Here is a 22,336-nt window from a genome sequence, read left to right as displayed (position 1 = left end):
CTAAGCAGGCGAAAGGAAGCAGGTCTGTGTCTGAAAAAGAACACGTGTTCCTTTCTGGCACATGAAGTGATAAACTTGGGATGTAAAATGGGTGCCCAGGGACTGCACCCCTTGAGAAAAAAAGTCCAAGCAATAAAGGATGCTCCAGCAGCAAGGAATTGCTCAGAACTGAAGGTTTATTTAGACTTGCTGAATTACCACAGCAAGTTTTTGCCAAGCTGATCAACACTTACGAATGCCTCTGTGTATGTAACTTAAAAGGAAGTAAATTGTATTGGAAATCAGCTCAGGAAAAAGCGTTTCAGGATTCTAAACTATTACCAAAGTCCTCAGAAGTTCTGGTCCATTATCAAGCTGACGAAGAATTGTTCTTGACTTCAGATGCATCTTTTTATGGAATTGAAGCTGTTTTAGTTCACTGGATGGAGACTAGGTCAGAGAAACCAACTGGATTTGCATCCCAGACTCTGTCTTCTGCTGAATATAATTATTCACAGTTAGATCAAGAAGGATTAGCTGCTGTCTTTGGGGTGCAGGAGTTTCACGAATATATAGATGGGCGTAGGTTTACAATTTGCTCCAATCACAGACAAATATATGGGCGTAGGTTTACAGTTTGCTCCAGTCACAAACCTCTGATCGCATTGTTTAGTGAGATGAAGGCTGTGCCACAAAAAGCATCCCCCGGAATCCAGAGCTGAGCAGTGATAAGAGGCTATGAAGACAGCATTGTAGCCAAAGCCAGTAAGAAGTTTGGAAATGTGGATGCGTTAAACCGTTTACCGGAGATGTGAAAAAGACAAACGTGAAGAAGACAGTGTTACCAATGGACTATTTTGATACACCCCCAGTGACAGTATCACAGGTAAAATCATGGACTAGTGAAGATCCAGTACTCATAAAAGTTAGAGTTTGTGCTAAGAGAGGTGGCGCCAGACCAAAGCTAATCAGGAGTTCATTCCTTACTATAAGGGACACAGTGAACTTAGCTGGCAAGATCCGTGTGTATTATAGGTGGTCTTAGGCTGGCTTTCCTCTCTGTCAGTGATGTTTTATGATCAGCAGAAGATGCATTGAAAAGAGTTTTCTATTCAGGTTTTTATACAGCCCTCTCTTGTTAAGTTCTTTAAGATCTATGGCTGAGTATTATCACCATCACATTGCTGGAAGGGACTCAGATACTACAATGGTGAGGGCCGTATAAGAACCTGACTTGAATACTGTTTGCAGTGCATAGTCTCCTGAGCATCGAACATCAATGCACACCTCTCATTCAAGTGGAAAATGTCCTTACTTCAGGGACATGCTAGCAAGCATTCCCAGAAACACAATTTCACCTCTGAACGTAGCAGTTGTCATAAGTAAGTAATAAGCACAGAGTCATATGTCTAGTGGTTACAGCGGGAGCCTGAGATGAGACTTCTGGGTCCTAAACCCAACTCTTCTTGCTGTGTGATGTTGGGCAAGTCACTTAACCTATGCATGCACTGGTTTACCTGTCTATAGGAAATATGGTCAGTATTATCACCTGAGTGCTGTAAGACTTAATTAGCATCTGGAAAGCTGCTTTGAGATCCTCAGCTCAGAGGCACAGGAGAAATACAAAGCAAACTCCTTGTGGTGGAAAATGACTTAGTGCCACAGAACTCGAATCACATGTCACATTGGCCAACTCATGGGCTTTGCCAACCGCTGTCACATGTGTGTCAAATGTCAGATTTACTTCATGGTTTCACCCCAGGCACCTTTATAAACCTTTTTTGCAGCCAGCTCTGAAACTTTGACAAAGCCCAGAACTTTTCTAGTGGTTTGCAGCATTCAGAACATGAGAGATCCTCTGGTATTGAACACAAACACCCACTTGTTTCAAATCTCACCAGCCGAAAGAGCAGCGAATTGCACTCGTAGGATGAATGTTACAATTTTATTGATGGTAGATCCAGATGGAGTGAAAACCCACACCATGAAGCTGCTGAGGAATCTGATAAAATACAATCTGTGCATGTGTTAATTTATTTTGATCCGATCTGATGCATCACTACAACTGCTGTTTGAGCTTTGATCATATGATCAGCTCAGGAGATAGTATGCCTAAATGGTTAGAGCAGAGGACTGGGAGTCATGACTCCTAGACTGAAATCCCCTCTGCTGTGGACTTATTGCTTAACCTGTACACTATGGTGATGCATGCATCAGAAATACCATAGCTTACCCCAAACCTTGTGGTCCATGTGTAAGGTGAGTACTCACTCCACACACAAGGCTGTTGCAACACTTTTTTTCTGTGTGCTTCCAAATAAAAGTAGAGCTCACATGATCACATGATTCCAGTAGCTGGAGCTTTCAGGGGGAAAAAAAATAACCACACATCGTGAGTCTCATGATAAAACTGGAAAGGTTGGCCCAAAATTAAAAAGTAACTAGGTCATGGAGCTCAGGAGAACTTGTCCCATGCATTGAGACCCTGCTGCGTGACTGCCATCTCATCCAGGAAGGAGATGGGCGTCTGGCTCGGATGACGTTCAGAGGGGAATGACTATTTGGGTGTGGATGGTCAGTGGGGTAGTACAGAGCAAATGTCAGGGCAAACATCAGTCCACAGAGCCCCCCAATGATTCTGCTGGGGAGGTGACCAGTGACTGTAGCTGACAAGGATTTCACCTGGAAAAAGGCCAGAAATGGAGATAGCCTCAGTGCAGCCAACAGACACAGAGCTGGGCACGATCAGCAGGAACGCTTTAGCCAAAGGATGCAGGCTGTTGTCATGCTCCTGTAGAAAATGCAGAGCCCCCTAAAGCTGCTGCTGATTTCCCACTGCAAGTGCATCAGGAACATGGGGAGCGTGTAAGACATTTTAGGGTCCAGTGGCACTGGCTGATCTGGCCCTGAATTTAACGGATCAGGTACATGGCAGTGGCCTTTCCTTCCAACACCCTACCCCCCCCCCCCGATATTTTTTAATGGGGGCGGCAGGCGGTATATTAACACTGGAAGTGAAATATTTTTGTAAAACGAACAGGAGGACTTGTGGCACCTTAGAGACGAACACATTTATTTCAGCATGAGCTTTCATGAGCTACTGCTCACTTCTTCGGATGCATGGCTGTAGCTCACGAAAGCTCATGCTGAAATAAATGTGTTCGTCTCTAAGGTGCCACAAGTCCTCCTGTTCTTTTTGCGGATACAGACTAACACGGCTGCTACTCTGAAATATTTTTGTGACACCTTATTAATATTCTTCTCTCTAGACCAATAAAAAAAAAAGCAGCTTCTGGCATTTGGGGTGGGCGAGGGGGGGAAGCCATCAAATCCCTAGTGTAAGAGAGCATCTCCCACAGTCATGGAATGACATGGGACTATAAATGTTTCAGATTCCATCTGTGAAGCAGCATCACCCCACATGGCTTTGGAAGGAAGCTTCCCCATCACAGCTACAGCCTTCGGAGGTATTCTCCTAGCGTAGAGTGACCTCTGCAGGCCGACACATTCTGGACATCTCCCAGTGACGCAGCCCTTCAAAAGTGATACACGGGGAGGGGGCGAAAAGAAGTTTGTAAGATAAATGCACAGAAACTAGATTCACAGAGGGGCAGATCCTGTTCCCATTTAAATCGAATGAAGCTTTGTCACTGATGCGGATAGCAGCAGAATCAGGCCCATAGAGTGCCATGAAGCCACCAGCCCAGAGTACGGGGGAGTTCAGTGGTTAAGGTATCCCTGCCCCTCCACAGACTTCCTATGGGGCTTGCAGCACTTTCCTGCCCCACGGGGGTAAGTGAGGATGAACTACGTTACAGATAAGAGCTTGCGTGTGCTCTGACGCTATGGGAAGCCATAGAAGTACCTCAGACGGAAAAGGACCTCCAGCTCCAGATCCTCTGGGTTTTGTGGCTGGTGGCCATTTCAGATGCAAATATTTACCCTTAAAGGAGCCTGTTTAATAAATGTTCCAAGCATGTCGCAGGCATGAGGAATGTGTGTAATAGATGATCAGGACAACATCAGTCAAAAGTGTTGTAGAGGGTTAGCAGCCACTCAGAGATGGGATAGCCCTGTGGTTTGAGCATTGGCCTGCTAAACCCAGGGTTGTGAGTTCAGCCCTTGAAGGGGCCACTTAGGGATTTGAGGCAAAATCAGTATTTGTTCCTGCTAGTGAAGGCAGGGGGCTGGATTCAATGCCCTTCAGAGTCCCTTCCAGCTCTATGAGATAGGTATATTGCCATATTTAACTTCCTGACCTGTTGGCCTCTCTAACAATTGATTAACAATCTAATAAAGCACCTCAGCCATGTACTGCTGAGAAACACTATCTAGGAGAAGAGCTAGGTTTTATTATTGTAATAAACTCTTTATACCTGGGTATGAAGTATGCCGGGTAAGCCTGTAAAACCACCATGGAGACTCTAAGGTTACATCAACACTACGAGCTAGGGCCGTGATTTCCCTCCTCATCTATACACACTTGTGGGAGCTTGAAAAGAGCTAGCACAAATATAAATAGCTGTGGGGCACATGCAGTGGCAGCATGGCTGAGCTGCGTGAAGGAGGATCATTCAACAAGTCTGCCTTATGGGGATTGTTTTTGCTGCCTAAAAGGACAAGCGGGAGTGGAGAGAAGCAGCAAATACACTGGAGAAGCAGTGGGATGCCAGGGGAGGAGGACTCTGGACTGCGCTGTTGTGAGACCTGGGTTCTATTCTCAGCTCTGGCTGGAGGTGACAGCACAAGCCAGGCACATCCCCTCTCCTTGCCTCTTGTTTCAGCTCCATCTCTGTCCTGTCTGCTTAGATTGCAAGCTCTCCAAAGCAGGGAGAGTGAGAAGAACGGTCAAGTCAAAGGGGACTCAAGAAACCAGAGTTCAGTCCCAGGCAAGGTAACAGACTTCCCATGTGACCTTGGGCAAGGTCACCAATACACCCCAAGTCACAAAATGGGGATAATATTCCATACCCCATGGGGCTTCTGTTCAGGTGAAACCCCTTGCTGATTGGGAGCTGCTCTGATACTGTAGTGATGAGGTCACAAGTACCCAGAGAGGTGTATGGACAGCACCTAGCACACTCCAGGCTCAATCTGAGTTGAGATTTATAAATGCGATTGTTGTATAAATAATCACAAGCTTGGTGTAGGCATAGATCATTCTGGCCATGAATAAAGATGCAGACAGCTTCCTCTGAGTGCCAGGTTACACTGTAAACAAGGGTGCGCTAGGCTGGGTGCTGGAGACTGTGTTGTCAGGTTAGTTGAGATAAGTGGAAACCCCCTGAATTGATAAGCTTGAAACGCAGATTGGGGAAGCATGAAAGTGATTGGCCCTTACACAATCTGCAAAGCGATTGGTCACTACATGAGCTCTATGATATCCAAACCACTTATGTTCAAGAAAAATAGATGTTAGTAGCTAGGGGGAAATGTATAAAAACTGCATAATGTGTGCTATGACTTGGAATTGTGGTTTCACCCCGAGTCTGGGCCTGGCCAAGGTAGGCCTAGAATTGTTCCATCCTAAAAAAGTCACCTGAGTGATGAGCTGGAGGTGAACTGAGTTTTTGGATCCCAAAGAATAGGATGAAGTGTTCTTCCAGAACTGGACAAGATGTTCTGGATAAACCACATGGAAAAGCTCTTGGAGGAACACTTGGCACCCTCATTGAAGCAGTCAGACTATTACTGATCAGGAGTCCTACCCTGGCATTTCTAGGCAGAACAGTTTCCCACTCTGATCCTCATTCTTGGGGTACGCTACCTTCCCCCAGCCTGTGGCTTGGCACAAAGTTGCCAGACTTCTGCTGAGCAAAAGATGTGAGAAAACAGGACTCCCATGAAGTGTGTCATTCAGGAAATTCGCTGGCAGCCAAACCATTGTAGAGACCGATTGCACATACAAAATTCTTAGGGTGAAATGGATGCTGCGGAGACCTGTGTGTTCCAGGATGGGTAGGGATTAGGCTCACAGCAATGATATAATAAAAATGGGAGCATGACCTCAATTCCTACTTGACTGACAATGTGTCCCTTCACTAGAGGAAATATTCCCAGGCGTTATCCCTGCTGCTCCATCTTCCAATGGTGGCTTGGGCGGGGCCTTTTGCCCACCCCACCCAGTTTCCTTTGCTCTCCATGAATAGGCCTCCCTTTTTGTTACTTGTTCTAGTCTGGCAGTGTGACCCAAGGCACCTTAAGAGTCAGGACTCCTGGGTCCTATTCCCAGCACTGAGGCTGACTGGGTAACCTTGGGCAAGTCACAGCACCCCTGTGCCTCAGTTTCCCCATATGCAAAATGGATACTCAACAGGTGGCCTTGTCTCCTGCTCCACTAACTTGTCGGGAGGCTGAGCATTAGAGGACATGTATAGGATTTTGAAATAAGGGGAGCCCAGCTCTCCCTCCTCCGCTCCCTGGTTAGGGTAAGCAGCACTCCCTCTGGATCCCCATCTGGTCCGTAGGAAGTGCGGTGAGATCTCGTTGCTCCTGTTTCAGTCTTTAGCCACTGGGTGTGCATCACCCCATTTCACAGCAGAGAATGCACCATCTGCCCCACTGAAGTCAACAGAGGAAGGTGAGGCCCAAGTGACACAAAGGCAGTGGCAGAGCCCAACCCTGAGAGCAGAGCGATACCTAGAGCAACCCCCAGCGTAGCTCTGAAGTTCAGCTCTTCCCAGCCCTGGTGGGCTTTACCCAGTCAGGACTTGTGCTAGCTTAAAGGCCTTTCACTCATCTTCCACTGTGACTTCAGCTCATTATGAAACCTTTACTGCAGGAGATGTTAACAGTCAAAATTTATGGCTTAGAGTTTCCCGTTAACAGCCTTGGCTGGGGAAGCGCTGGAGAGGGATGAAAGCTGCTCCGGGCGAGCTGGATGTCAGATTAAGACTTCAAAGAATTCTAATATGTCGGCGACATTCTGATGCTCAGAACTGCCCCCCTGCAGCAGTGTAAACTGCCAGCAGGCGCCTCTCCCAGCAGAGACACAAGCTTAACCATTTAGAGACCCAGCCAACTTAACACCTGCTTCACAGGAGAGGGGGGCAGGGGCTGTGTGTGTTACCAACCCACCCCATTGGTCTCCCCCAGCTGCACTAAGAGGGTGAGGAGAGGTCTTTCCCCAATTCCTCCTTCAGTTAAGGTTAAATAATGGCTTTACCACAGGAAGACGATTCCACCCAGTGCACGCAAAGCGGCATTGAGCCCCCATTCACTCTCTGGTTTCACTGCAGAGTTCATTTGCGCTCTGCCCCAGATGCTAGCCCTAACCCCCTGCCTGTCCACACACCAAACCCTCTTGCTCGAGGGGGATAGCACTTTCAACCCAGGCGAGCCGGCCCGAACTGGCCACCTTACACATAGGCTGGTAACCTATGTACTTTTCAGCAAGGACAGAGGCTAAGCCACACCAGTGCCGACAGCCCACCAGTGCCTCCCCACAATTCCCTCTGGCTGCCCAGGACAGATAAGTTCTCCCCCAATTCACTGGAAAAGAACCCAAGTGGCTCAGTTCTCTGCAGCCCAGAGCAACCTGGGGGGTGCCCCAAGAAAACCTAGTGACTCAAAGGGGCAAGTGCAGCTCTCACAAGGAGAGTCAGGGATGGCTTTCCAGCACGGCTGCTTACAGCCAGGCAAAGGCAGTCTGGCTGCTGGGAGCGAACTCTGCAGTAAAGACCGACCCTAACTGAGCTACAGAGAGTGTCATGTGACTAGGTCCTTTGGACTGGAACATACAAAACCAGAGAGCGTCAGCAAACTCAGTTCCCATTACAACATCAGCTACTTTGTGGTTTCAATGTTGCCAGCTCTTGAGATTTCATCACTAATCTCAGTCTTTGCTGTTCTCTCTAAAGCCCTGCCTCTTGGAGTCATGCGAATACATGAAAAAATCTCCACTTAAAAAAAAAAAAAAGTTTCTAGCCCTAGTGGCGACAGAATAAAGCTGGAAAACATGAGCCCTTAAATTGCGCCAAACACTAGAAAATGAATATAAAGGGCCCTGTCCTTTTTTGTTTTGTTTTTTAAATTTCATGTTTTTTCACGGGCGTGACTCACAATTTTTGAATGCTTGGGGGTCGGCAACATTAACTCCATGAGTCAGCATGGTGCCATCATTAACAGCTGCCCATGAGTGCGCAAGGGGATAGGACACCAACATAGGAGTGCAGCCAGCCAGGGCTAATTTGTACACATGATGGGGTCAAGATTTTCAGAAGTGACTCATGATTTTGGGTCCCCAAGTTGTCCCATCTTAAAGGGCCTGATTGCAGAGGGAAGGTGTTCAAGAGTATCTGAAAGTCAGGCTCCTTGGAGAAGTCTCAGACAATGCACCCCCTCTCCCCTCACCACCCCAAAATCAAATCACTTGGGAAACTCTGCCTTAAACACAGAGGATTCAAAGCAAAAACTCAATCACTATAAGAAACATTGTGCCTGGCAATTAAAACGAAGGAAGAACTGACACTGATGGCATGTGCTTGTCTAAATTCATTTCCCACACATACAAAACCAGGAGTGACAATGGGTTGCAGCCTTTTCCTGTATTGAGCCCCTGGGCCCTTGAAAAGTGTCATCGGGGAGCTGGCGGGCACTGCTTGTGCAGGCCCAGATTGTGCCACTTCGCATGGAGCCTGCTCTGTGTGTTTTCAAGGCACATGACTAATGAGAGATGAGCTGCAAAATTCAATAGCGGATTTCATGCTCCAAAGCACAGGGGTTAAGACTGGATCGTTATCGGCCAGCTCAAATTCAGATCCAAATTGCAGAAGGGTGGGTGCATGGAGAGGTTGGCCCTGGCTCTTTGGCTTAGCCCTCTCTGTTAACCTACTTTCTACTGGCATCCCTGGGATGTAGAGAACTCTCCTCATTTTACAGCTGGGGAACGGGGGCACAGAGACGATGACAATTTGCCAAAGGCCACAGCACAGCAGTAACTGCAGCCCCATGGTTTGATCTCCTGGTTCCAAACCCTCTGCCCATTGGATCGTATTGCTTCCAGCTCGATACTGTTCAAAGAGGCCAAGGTGCTTTTGCTTGGCATCACAGAGCAGCTGAAAGATGGAGAATCCATTGTGAGCTCCTTATGTGCAGCACAACAGGCAAATTCAGCGGAGGGTCTGCAAGAAGGAACATGTTACAGGGTCCTAACGCAACAGGGCCTGGATGCAGCTGAGCCACATGGCACGGGCAAGGGATTGGACTTCTAGGGATCAAAACCAGAAGTCAACTGCAGCTGTGTTCCACTTCCATGTTAAAGCATCATGCAGCAGGGATTACAAGGGCCATGCAGAGAGAGAGGCAGGCAGGCAGGCAAGGAGACAAACTGGAATTGCGCCATGAGAGAGGGACACTGAAGGTGTGGAGATAAAGCTACATAGCTATGCAGGCTGGAGCGTTGTCTAGTTGTCACTGCAGAGGAGTAGGAGGAGGAGAAGTCAAGCCTTCTCAGCATATCCATTAAGGGCAAAATTAGTGATGGTTGAGATCCAGCTCTTAGTTAGTTTCATTGCTTGACTTTTGGTTGGAGCAGACTGGGGGGATGAACTAGAGCTGTGTCTACTCCTGGGCTGAGTTTCCACCATGATCACTGTTGTCTGATCCTGGGCAAGTCAGTCAACCCCTGTGGCTCACTTTCCCCTCCGTAAGATGGGGCTCACTTTCCCTTACCCATCGCCCAGGGTGGTTCGCAGGTTAAGGTTCTGAGATGATCAAACAGAAAGGACCAAGCCTGCTCCCTCGACATCAGATACGGAAGGGACCCTGTCTCATGTGACCCATTGTTCCCGACAGAACACCCTTGGTGTGTTTGACAGAGTTTTGAGTGGCTCCACAGAAGATTGTCACATTTCCCTTGATAACTTCACCATAGTCGAATAAACTTCACGTGACAGTAAAGTTTACCATTCATTCACAATTCGGGACCTAACACCATTAGTCTTTCTTCCCTCTCTGCCCTAGATGGAACAACACCCTTGAGCACTCTGGTTGCATGGAAGGAAAGGGACATTTCAATCAGTTTAACTTTCAAGCTCACTTATTGAACAATATTACTTGAACCAGAGCTTCTGTATGTGGAATACTCAATTTAAAAAAACTGACAAAAATCCTTCTCCTGGTCCTGCCAAGCCCTCTGTCTTAGTGATCAAAAGAGTTAAATGTCCCCTGGCATCCACTTTATTAATTCAGTTGTTTTTGAAGTTCTCATGTTTGATCTTGGTCTTTTAACAACTTTTTTCATCTCTCTGTCCAGCAGGAAGAACACAGCAGCTCTTCTCCTGACTCAAAGAATCAGGAGCTCTCTTTTCTCCAGCCCTGGAATGCATCCAGCATCAGTCGAGAGAGCTCGTCAAAAAATGTAGCCAGACCAAGTGCTGTAAATCTACTGCAAGAAAGTTCCGCTTAGTCGCATATCCCACATTACTTGTTTGTGCGTTGTGGGGACAGGCTAGGACCTCAGGCCTCAATTTCAGAAAAGTGCCCAGCACATTGCCTCCAAAAACCAGGCCCCTTTAAGGTATCTGAAATTGGGCCCTCAAAAGTCACGGTTTACTTTTGGTCTTCCACCAGGGCGCAGGTTGCAGACATTGGCAGGGTGTCCTGGCCCAGTTCGCTACTGTATTTTACTGCTGCTTATGAAGGAGGAAGTAATTAGGAAATTATTTCTGGAATTTCCATAGCCCAATTATTACAGCAGCTTTCAGCTATTAGTATATTTTAACCTCTCTGCTATAAAAACCTGGAGCCCTATTAAATGTACTAATTGCTAAAGGAATGAACCAAGACAACTCTGGATTTTAAAAATATATATATAAATGTAGTAGCCCTAGGTAAAAGTGAAACCATTTTAACAGCTCATAGAAATAAACTAACACTGTTCAGCAAAAACTTCACATAAGTTGATTAGCCCCCAAAAGAATATTTCCACACAAGAGACCGGCTTTCAAGGCTAGTGCCAAGACAAGCCCAGTCATTGTGTGCAACTTCAAGGGGAACCAATATTCCAACAGAACCAGCTCTCTCCTTGGCCAAATACCAATGGCTAGTGGCCGGCTCAGCATGGGTCATTATGAACAGGATGAAGTAGAAAAGAGAGAAATGAGAAGAGGGCAATTCAAGTATACTTCGGTCCTGGCCCTTCCCACTGGCAAAAATGCAGCAACACTTGCAATCATCATTGGCAAAACTCCAATTGACTTCACTGGGAGCAGGGCCACATCCTTAGAGACTAGCCTGAGTTAAAAAGTTCGGACCCAAACTTGTCCAAAGTTCAAGGATGTTGGATCAGGACCACCACTGAAACCAACATAGGGGGAATGCTGTGGTCAGGGGTCATGTGTGACACATTCATGATGTGTCTTTGTAACTACACCTAGCTCCCTTCAAGATTTTAAGCTTTCCCTGCCCACACTGACCACAGCCAGCATCTTCATGGCACTGTTTGGGGAGTGATCTCCATAGCATCTGAGGCCAACCGGCCAGTTTTTTCTAGCTGGGACACCCAGCCAGGATTATGTGCACTAAGAATCTAGGCACCTGTTTTTAAAGCATCTTAAAAGCAGAGTTTAGAGAAATGGAGGAGATTGTTAAATAAAGAGCAGTTCAACAGACTTACTGCAGCAAATAGCACTAAGCAAACAAGCGCATCATCTATCCTTTACATATTGCCTGGTGCAGGTAGAAGTCTTCTGTTCTGGCCCCCTCCCCGATTCCTTGTTGTTTCCCTTCATTCTGCTCTCCAGATTTGCAAGGCAGCATTATGTCCCGCTTAGATTTCAAGAAAGTGCTGGAATTTGGTAATATGCAAGATGACTGTGGATCTTTTTATGGCAAAAATCAGGTTCTCTCTCTGATCTCTCACAAACGCCAAAGGATCTGGAGTTAGTTACACATTCTGATGGGAGGGACTGCATCCTTTGTTGAATGCCTCAAATTAACACAGGCAGTAAACTCTCTTTTCTGGATTACCACATTCTAGACCTGCAATCAGTCCACCTATCCACAGTGAAGTAGATGAGTATTGATGATGTAGTCTTAACATGGGTTTAGCCTCCAAATTCTTTCAGAGGGGAGCCTTGGTATTTTAGAACGCAAACTACATCATCCAAGGCTATAACAGTCTCATTTGGCATGTTGAGTGTAGGTGACTGCATCCTGGAGCACATTCTCCAGAAAACAAATCTCCTTGCAAATCAAATGAGAGATCTACTTCACACCCCCAAGGTGAACCAGATGATGAATGGCTGTCTTAGCAACACCCTGGATATTCTTAGAACCTTCCTATGGAAACTGATGACTTGACTGGGTCTTGACAGGTTAGAGAGCAAAGATGGAAGTTTTCAGGCTGAAACATTGCTAAGCAGAAGTCCTGAGAGGTGTGTGGTTCAAACTCAGAACCGAAGTATCCCAGCTTGGGACCCTAACTCTTTTCTGTAACAAAGTATCAGTTAAGCTCTCCACAGCTGAGATTGAAATTTTTTGTTGGAACATGATGAAAAGTGGCTTTTCAACAAAAACATTTTCATGGGAAATTTGACTTTTTTTTAAAAAAGAACTGCAAAGTGAAAGTTTTTTTTCTTAAAATGTTTTGGTCTTCAGTTTTTGAAAACCAATGTTTTAGAAAAAAACAAACTCCCAATTTTCAAAAAGTTTTCTATCAAGAGATTTTCCATAGAAAATATTGAAAAGTGATCATTTTTAAAAGTTATGTGTGGAAAAAATTGGCATTTTTAAACTCATTCTAGTCAACACTCCTGCAGAGTGGGTAAATATTACACCTAGTTACAGAAAGATAGACCGATGTTAAATGCAACTAGAGGTCACAAGGCCAATGGCAAAACTAGGAATTGTATGCCCTATCACTGGCTTTAACTGTCAGATAATAAAAATTGTGTATACAGTAGTGCATCACAACATACCCTCTTGAATTGTCGGATATGTGCGCACACACAAAAACATCAAGATCTGCTTGGTAGTGAAAATATAATTTTATTTTTAGCTGCCAGCAATATACTGTAAAAGATGATCCAGCAAGTGAGAGACATAAGCATACTACAATAAACTGTATGGATGTGTCAAGTATTTCTGAATACCACACTCCAATTCCAGATGTCCAGTTCTGGAAGTTTGCATCTCACCCGACTTCATCCCACCCACATACAAAAGGCAAGGATTAGTGTCACACGCTAAGTGGGCTGACTTGGGATAGATAAAGTTTTGTTCCAAAGATTCTCATTTAACACATTCAAATCATTATCTGAATGGCAGAGTACGCTTTGCTGTTCTTAGCCACTGTGTTCTACATGGAGATAGATATCGTGGGTTTGGCTCAACACAAGTCAGTTTTCTTCATGTGTCTGTTCCTTTGATATGAAAAGCTAATTTGCTTCCTTAGCATATAAAGTTGATTTAATCTTTTTTCTTATCAAGGAACTGCATACAATTCTTTTCAATCAGTTTAGACAGACCTATTCCAGAAAATTACCAATTTTATGGGAAAAATATAATTATGCAACTACACGGCTGCAGTAGTCCATGTGGGACCTGAGTGCCAGAGACAAAACAGACAGACATATAGGAAATGTTTGGAGTGCATGACATCATTTCAAGGGTTCACATGCATCCCGCTCAAACAGTTTTGCACATGTAGAAAGTCTTTTCCAGAAAGGAAAACTTTGTTTAAAACCCAAATGTGTGTATATACCTTGTTCTCCAGTCAAAGCAGGAGGGAATGGGGACAGGGAGTTTCCCATTAAGGGTTACTGTAAGTGCTGGTCACTGGGGTCAGATGAAGTCCTCTTTCTATAGTATACATATAGCACAGATGGCTAATCCCACCACATACCACCCTGCCAATGCCCTGCGGTTCTGACCTGGAGGGACTACCTGTAGAGGTGAAAGATGTTCAGTCTCTACTAAGTTGTTGGCCTCTATGCTGAGGATGCCAACAAGTGGGACAGCTATAGTGATGCACTGCAACGCAGATACCCATCCCCTAGGAAATCAGAAAGACAGCAATGCATTTCGCAGAGATCAGCAAGCGGCCACCACATGGCGTATCCCCTTTCAGTTACTAACCAACCAGAGCCTCATTTGAACTGTGACTAGAAGGGAAAAGCTTGTTCTTTTAGTTGCCATCCATTCTGACACTCGATAGCTCATTGTATTGAGACAAGAAATACATCAACGGGTGCCAAAGACAGCAAGAGCGTTAACTTAGTTCCCAAGCTTTTAACTGTGTCAGCCATTAAAATGACTTAGGTGTAGATTATATTTAACATCCATGTTTTGAGGATGATAATTAAGAGATTATTGAAGGGGAATTACAAAGCATCTATGGTTTATACTAGACTACAGGCCTAATATTTTAACAAAGTAAGCATGTATATGCCTGGTTTGTGGGCAGTTACCAAATTTGTACACGCAACTGTGGTACAAACGATTAGTTATGATCATGTGCATTGACAGTTACCCAGCACACACAAGCTGTGTGCATACTGGGTGCCTAATCTGTTTACAAAAAAAAATTGGGCCTGATCACTAACTAAAAAACAACTCTGAAGGGCCATCCTGATCTAAGTTTAATATAGATTATTAATTTCAATTGACTAAGACATACCCAAAAGTAAATGGATTCCTATATTCCATTTTTAGTTGAGCATTTTAAGCTATACAAAAGGCAAAAAGCACCAAACCAATCAACTTCCATTGTTACCCTCCATGTGTTATTAACAACTAAACAAAACCATGTTTTAATCTGACAAAAAATGAAATAATTCCTCTCTCTGGATGTAGCACTGGCAAGTATTAAACCCCTACAGGAGTTTTTTTTACTGCTAGACAAACTTTATTCATGGTGTGAATGGGCCTTTAGGATACAGTGAATATAAAAAGGCTACAGATCATTTTTAATCAGGCTACTCTGTAGATTTTCCTTTCAGTTCCTGAACACCTCTGCAATAAATCACAACAGAGTTTGATTATAAATGTATCGATTGCTGTCTTTGAAAAGACATAACAATTGAAAGTTGTTACAATAATGGAATTCTAGACCTAAGAAGGCAAGACAAAGGCACCACAAGCCACGTATACAAACATGGAGTACTCAATTATTTCAAGCTAACTTTATGGATATATGAAGTAGCAAAAGCAGGATGCTTAGAAAGTCATGCTGTTTTTCATAAAACTGGTGCTTACCAAAACGTTAGTGTATAAAAGTGTTTCTGTGAGCATTTTCGTGTTATTGCAGTAGGTTTAATATCGGAAAAACAACCTACAAGGAATAGCACTTTCCAGACTTCTAAAATCAGTTAAATATAAAAAAGTATCATTACAAAAAATAGGTTAATGCTCTTTGGAGTAGGGTTTGATGGCCTCTAAAATAACCTAGTAATTTATTTCAATGCATGAAAACCTTGCCTTTCTGTATTAAACAAGAAAACTATTCCCTGGTTTAGAAATATTTGAAAATTGCTTCTTAAAAAACTGCAGTGCTATTCCTCAGTGTTCCTGCAGAAAACCTAAATGTAGAATAGTGCAATGATTACTGTTATGCAAAATTGCCATCCAAGTATGTAGACAAGTGACACTCGGGATAAATTAATTCCTAGAAAGGCTAGCACTTCACAGAGCATTATTTTTAAAGAGAAAACAAGAGAGGGCTTTTCTTTTAGAAAAATGCATATTGTACGTTAAGGCAAATATTCTCTTTTAAAGGTCACTTACACATGCTTCAGAAAAAATCATCTTTAAAAAATTCTCAGCAAGATTTCTACTCTAGTTGCTGTGTGTCAGTCTTGCATTCCTAATCACTGCACTCCTAGCTATCATATACAGTAGCTATTTGTCAACTAGAACCCTAAAGTTTACATGTACCTTGTTTATGACAGCACAATTTTCCTAAATAAATGTTACTAAAATGACTTACACAGAACAAAGGCTCTTTACTACCAAAAAAGCAGCCACTTGCAGTTCTTAAAATGAACCAATGGTGGGTGTCTAGCTCTTTTGGTTTCTTCATGATGCACCATCAAAATGACCTCCTGCTAACTGTTTATCTGGTCTGACCCAAAACTCAGTTCAGACAGCAATGTTTGTTTTTTAAGCCACCAACCATTACTAATGCTCATTGGGCTCCAGAAGGCCCAGACCTAAACACACTCTCTGAGAGGCCCCGAAACAAAATTCAGACCAAGATCCCAACTCCCACAGTTTGGGGCATTCGTATCTGGGTCTGCAGTGGCCGTATTTTTTTTGGGGGGGGGGGGTGGGGGGGAACGGAGCAGAAGAGTGTTTGTAATCCAACAGTTAATTAACAGTATTTTTTCCCCTTGTTTTTTTAAAAAAATATATTGCCAAGTATTCTGCAAAAGGCTTTTTTGGAAATAAGATCCTTTGGTATACGGCTGGGATAGACAAGCAGGTACAGATCAGTATGTTGTAGATAACTATTTTATCCTACATGCAGACCTTTAAGAAGTAGTAAATTCCAAAATACATAAATATTTCTTGTACTATATACCAAGAAAACATTGTGGACCAATTAGTGAATTTCAAAAGAGTGTCTACACAGAAATGGACCAAATGTTTGCAAGTTTTAGCTATAGGTAATAGATAAAAGAAAAGGAGTGAAGGAAAATAACCCTTTATGCTGGGGTGTCTAGGGTACCCCAATGCAACATTAAACACAAACTGTATTAATGATACATATTTGCTTCTTCATATTTGCTGCTAAAGAAGGTAAAGAAAAACAAGCCTCATTACTCCTGTTTTGCAAATTTTAGGTAATTACTGTACCTGCTCTATCCAACATAGCATTGAATAACTGCAAATTCATGCAAAATAAACTGTTATTTTATATGCAAAAGAGCAGTCTGTTAGGAGAAGCATTCTGTTATGGAATATGTGAGAAGTCATCTTTTTTGCAAGTGCTGTTTAATTAGTGAGTCTCTTGGCTACATCGCTGTAAGCTATTTCAATCTCTTTGTCTCCGGGACAAGTATTGGTGAATTCATCCCTGCTATAGGCATTGGTCAGGTATCTCCAAATCCCTGCCATTTCCTTGGGAATATCAAAATTGCGATATTTTTTGGCAACCACCTAGAACAAAAAAAAAAATAAAGAAATATGCAATGACTACTTAATGTACTTTATGTTACATCAGTTCTTGCATTCTTTGTCACACTAACCTCACAGAGTATAAACCCTACAATGTAACTTCCATTAAAGATCAACATCAGTAGATCTTGCCCTTCTGGTATGTATGCGGACCCGGTAGTACACTATATGCTTCAGTTTATCCAAAGACAATGAGCAAACTTGTACTACAGATTAACTACTGCTACAGCCAGGCATATAAACTGAACCTGAGTCTCCATGTGCAGTGTGAGACTGCCTAGAACAGTGCAAGAGAAGGGGAACAGAAGTCAGACCATGGTAATAAAGAAAAATCTTCATTTTTGCAGTTATCCTCTCCCATCACCCAGATCTTTCAAGTGTGTCTAACTTGTCCTCTGGTCCTATATTTGGCATTGTGCAATTTACTTGTATTACTACGGCCATTTTCTATACAGATAGAAAAAACATGCTTAATGAAACATGGAAAAACTGTAGTCATATGGTTCTTTCTTCTTAAAGTCTCATGACTGCCTTGTTTCTACAGCGTATTAAAACCTGGCTTGACTTGGGCCATAAATCCTTGTATCCTAGTTATCTGTTAGTTCTCACTGTAACTAGGGTAGGCACAGAAGTTTCACAGACATTTCAAGAATCATTCATTAAATTCTTATGCAATGCTGTTAATATTGTGGTTACACTTAACAAGGACATATGTACTGAGCCTTATTTACCAAGTTCATTGCAATGGGATTGGATCCAGGACCTTGTACATTTTCTCTAACTTTTACTTTTATTATTTTGTAGTATATTATATCCACTATAAGAAACGTAACTGAAATGACTGTAGTCCCTCCTAATAAAATCATTTACCTTGACAATGTGTAGTTTAGGTAGCAGATTGCAGTCTGCTAACGTCATCTCATTGCCATCCAGAAACTTGCGGGTAGAAGCTGCGATATCCTCCATGCTGTTCTCATCTATCTCATCAGGGAGAGGAGTGTTCAGATACTCATCCAGTTTCTGCAGAGTTTTCAAGAGGCTACGTTCCAAAGCTGCAAGAAAGGAATACAGGTTTATACGAGAACAATAAAGAGGAAGGAAAGAAAGCCACAAAGCAGTATTCAAAGAGTTATCAATCTATTCGCTACTGATATCTATACAGGAAGCGTGTCTGGTTCTTGCATCCTCTTCCTTGATGCAATGTAATGCAAGAGAATTCGCTAAGTGTAAAGCACCTCAGTAATGCACTGAGATGGGATTAGTTTATAGACAATCTTTTTTACAATTCATGTTTTAAGAAAAGTATGAATTCAGGACTTGTATATTAAGTGGAAAGAAGTGTTTCTCTACAAAATTCCCAATCTATCTCCTTGTACTACAGTAGGTACATCAGATGCACTTTATAATAGTTACTTGGCACATATGTAGCCCTACATACCACTAAGGCTGCTTACATGAATTTGCATTGCTGTGATACCCACGGCAGTGCTAAAACACTGAAACAGACATTCAGTCTCCTTTGCCATGGCTATTATGGCAAAGTCACTCTTAAAGCAGCTTTAGTGGTAGCTGGTAGCATTATACACTGAACTGAAATCTGTGCTACCTACCAAAACAGGACAAACTGAAGTTTAATCTTAGGTCTTGTCTACATGGAAACAGGCACAGAAATAACTAAATCAGCTGTAATTCACATCTTCAGCACACGTCTGTGTGGATGCACTTATTCTGGAATAAGAGAACCCTACGTCAGAATAGGGCTCTCTATTCCAGAACAAGTGCATCCACACGGACATAGGCCTGGTTTACATGGGGGAGTGGGGGTGATGTAAAATATGCAACTTCAGCTATGAGAATAGCGTAGCTGAAGTTGACGTATCTTATTTTAACTCACCTCCCATCCTCACGGCACAGGATCGACGGCCACAGCTCCCTCATTGACTCCAGAGTTGATGGGGGAGCGTGTTCGGGAATCGATTTATCGCGTCTAGACGAGATGCGATAAATCAATCCCCGATAGATCGATTGCTACCTGCCGATCTGGCAGGTAGTGTGGATGTACCTATACACTCAAGTAACTGAAGGTGTAAATTAACAGCTCATTTAGTTATTTTCAGTGCCCATTTCCATGGAGACAAACTCTTAGCTCTTCCTTGTTTTTGTCAACTTGACATGACTAAGTCATTAAAATACACCCTGTAAGGGTTTATTGCTATCTAAGGTCTGGTCTAAATACAAGCTTGCACCAGTTTAGTTAAATCACTAGGTGGGCACTTATTTGCCATTTAAGAATGGCTTATGTCATTTTATCTTAAATCTGTTCCTAACTGAAATAAGTCTCACAAGATTTGCTCTTATTTAACTAAATCAGAATCACACAAACATGGGACTGGAAGGGACCTCAATAGGTCATCTAGTCCAGTTCCCTTGAACTGAGGCAGGACTAAGTACAATTTTTTGGGGGTGGGGGGATAGCTCAGGGGTTTGAGCATTGGCCTACTAAACCCAGGGTTGTGAGTTCAATCCCTAAGGGGGCCATTAAGGGAACTGGGGTAAAAATCTGGGGATTGGTCCTGCTTGGAGCAGGGGGTTGGACTAGATGACCTCCTGAGGTCCCTTCCAACCCTAATAGTCTATGATTCTATGATAATCGAGACTATCCCTGGCAGATGTTTGACTAATCTGTTCTTTAAAACCTACACTGAAAGGAGATTCCACAACTTCCTTAAGTGATTTGTTTCAGTGCTTAACTACCCTTAGCATTAGGAAGTTTTTCCTAATGTCCAACCTAAACCTCCCTTGATGCAATTTAAGGTCATTACTTCTTGTCCTCTCCTCATAGTAGTTAAGGAGAACATTTATCAGTGTCCTCTTTCTAACAACATTTTATGTATTTGAAAATTATTTTCATGTCCCCCACCATCACCCAGTCTTCTCTTCTCCAGACTAAAGAAATCCAATTTTTTCCACTTTCTTCATAGGTCTTGTTTTCTAGAGGTTTAATCATTTTTTCTTCTCCTCTGGACTTCCTCCAATTTGTCCACATCTTTTCTGAAGCGTGGTGTCCAGAACTGGACAACACTCCAGTTGAGGGCCTATCAGCACTGAGAAGAGTAGAATTATTTCTCAGATCTTGCTTACAACTCTCCTACTTATACAGGCCATAATGATGTTCACTTTCTTTGCAACAGTATTCCATTGGTGACTCATTTGGTTTGTGATCTACTATAACCCTAGATCATTTTCTGTAGTACTGGGTCCCAGACAGACATTTCCCATTCTGTATTTGTACAACTGATTGTTTCTTCCTAAGTGTGGTACTTTGCATTTGTCCTTATTGAATTTCTTCCTATTTACCTCAGGTCACCTCTTCAGTTTGTCAAGATCATTTTGAATTCTAATCCTGTCCTCTGAAGTGCTTGCAACCCCTCCAAGCTTGGTATTGTCTGCAAACTTTATATATGTACTCTCTGTGCCATTATCCAAACCATGTATGAAGATATTCAATAGAACCAGATCCAGGACAGATGCCTGCAGGACCCACTCAATATGCCCTTCCAGCTTGATTGTGAACCATGGATAACTACTTTCTAACTATGCTTTTCCAACCAGTTGTCCACTCCCCTTATAGTAGGTGCATCTAAGCTATATCTCCCTAATTTGTTTATGAGAGGGTCATGTGAAACAGTATCAAAAGCTTTACTAAAGTAGAGATATAATCACTTCTACCACTTCCTCCCTAGCCACAAGGCTTGTTACCTTGTCAAAGAAGGATATTAAGTTGGTTTGACATAATTTGTTCCTGACAAATCCATGTTGACTTATTTATCACCCGATCATCTTCCAGGTGCTTACAAACTAATTGCTTGATTATTTGCTCCATTATCTTTCCAGGTACTGAAGTTAAGTTGACTGTGGTCTATAATTCCCTGGGTTATCTTTATTCCTCTTTTATAGACAGGTGCTATATTTGCCCTTTTCCCAGCCTCCACAAGTTCTCAAAGATAACTGCAAATGGCTCAGACATCTCTTCAGCCAGTTCCTTAAGTATTCTAGGATGCATTTAATCAGGTGCTGCCAACTTGAAGACATCTACCTTGTATAAATAATCCTTAACTTATTCTTTTCCCATTTTAGATCATATCCCATTTACACTGATGTTCACAATATTAATTATCCAATCACTGCTAAGTTTTTTTGGGGGGGAACTGACACCAGAAAGGCATTTAACATTTTGTCCATTGCTGCATGTCCTTGGTCTTCCTCTTGCTTTTAATGCATTTGTAAAATGTTTTCTTATTACCCTTTCTGATCCTAGCTAGTTTAATCCCTTTTTTTGCCTTGGCCTTTTTAATTTTTTCCCCACACACTTGTGTATTTTTATATTCATCCTTCATAATTAGACCTTGTTTCCACTTTTTGTATGATTTTTTTTGGAGTTTCAAGTCGCTGAAGATCTCCTGGTTAAGCCAGGGTAATCTCAGTTTTGAAAGCACATGTTAAATTTGTTGCAATTCTCATGCAGATAAGTCTGAACTCCTGATAAAGCAAATGAATCAAAGACAACAGCAGAGGGCAGTATAGCCCATAAAACTGAAGCATACCTAATTCTACAACAGTGGTTATATTGAAGGAATTTTATCTCTTTTCTAAATGTAAACATTGCAGAAAAACAGTAGGATTGTGTGTTTTACTTACATTCTCCTGCAACAACCATTTAGGAATAAAATAAGATTTCTCTGATGATTCAAGGGTCCAATCCTGCATTGCTCATGGCTTGTCAATCTCAAAATTTGGGGTGGTATCAGAAAACAGCAGCGCTTCCCAAATATTGCTATTTACTCTTCACATGGCAAGGTTAAAGCTTTATACCATTTTTAAAAAGATGCAAGCTAATGAAATGAGTGTAAATCAAAACCTTGGATCTGAACATCCTGAATGCTGGGAAAGTTCAGATATGAAGTTTGCAGCTCACCCTCACCACTAGTCCAAAGCAGCTGAATATCTTTGAACACCATTAAGTTCTATGCGAAATTTGGTACTGCATGTTCAGGTGACTAGTATAAATAGATATTTAACAAGATTCCACTCCCTCACCCCCTTCACCCAGCTAAACTTCTATAGGTTTTATAGGCAAGTTTGACATCTGAGCAAGTTTACAACCAGCCTCTCCACCGAGACAGTATTTATAATGCTGGTAAGCTTTTTATAGACAAAATGGAATTGTTCTGTTCTAGTT

At 42.8% G+C, this 22,336-nt stretch overlaps 1 protein-coding gene across 1 annotated transcript in view; it reads right to left on the bottom strand.

Moving 5' to 3' along the window:
• Window positions 1-16,239: 16,239 nt before the first annotated feature.
• The window catches only part of CLIC4 (chloride intracellular channel 4), a 53,346-nt gene continuing 47,249 nt past the window's right edge, over window positions 16,240-22,336 (bottom strand). Inside the window, exons 5-6 of the mRNA XM_030539120.1 lie at window positions 17,968-18,149; window positions 16,240-17,079 (exon numbers count right to left, since the gene is read on the bottom strand). Coding sequence (XP_030394980.1) covers window positions 16,915-17,079; window positions 17,968-18,149 — 347 coding nt within the window. The 3' untranslated portion in view covers window positions 16,240-16,914. The remainder of the gene's footprint in view (window positions 17,080-17,967; window positions 18,150-22,336) is intronic.

Source organism: Gopherus evgoodei, chromosome 20 (assembly GCF_007399415.2).
Source record: "Gopherus evgoodei ecotype Sinaloan lineage chromosome 20, rGopEvg1_v1.p, whole genome shotgun sequence".
Taxonomy (NCBI): domain Eukaryota; kingdom Metazoa; phylum Chordata; order Testudines; family Testudinidae; genus Gopherus; species Gopherus evgoodei.
The sequence above is the reverse complement of the archived record's forward strand: the minus strand, read 5'-3'. Positions and strand labels throughout refer to the sequence as shown.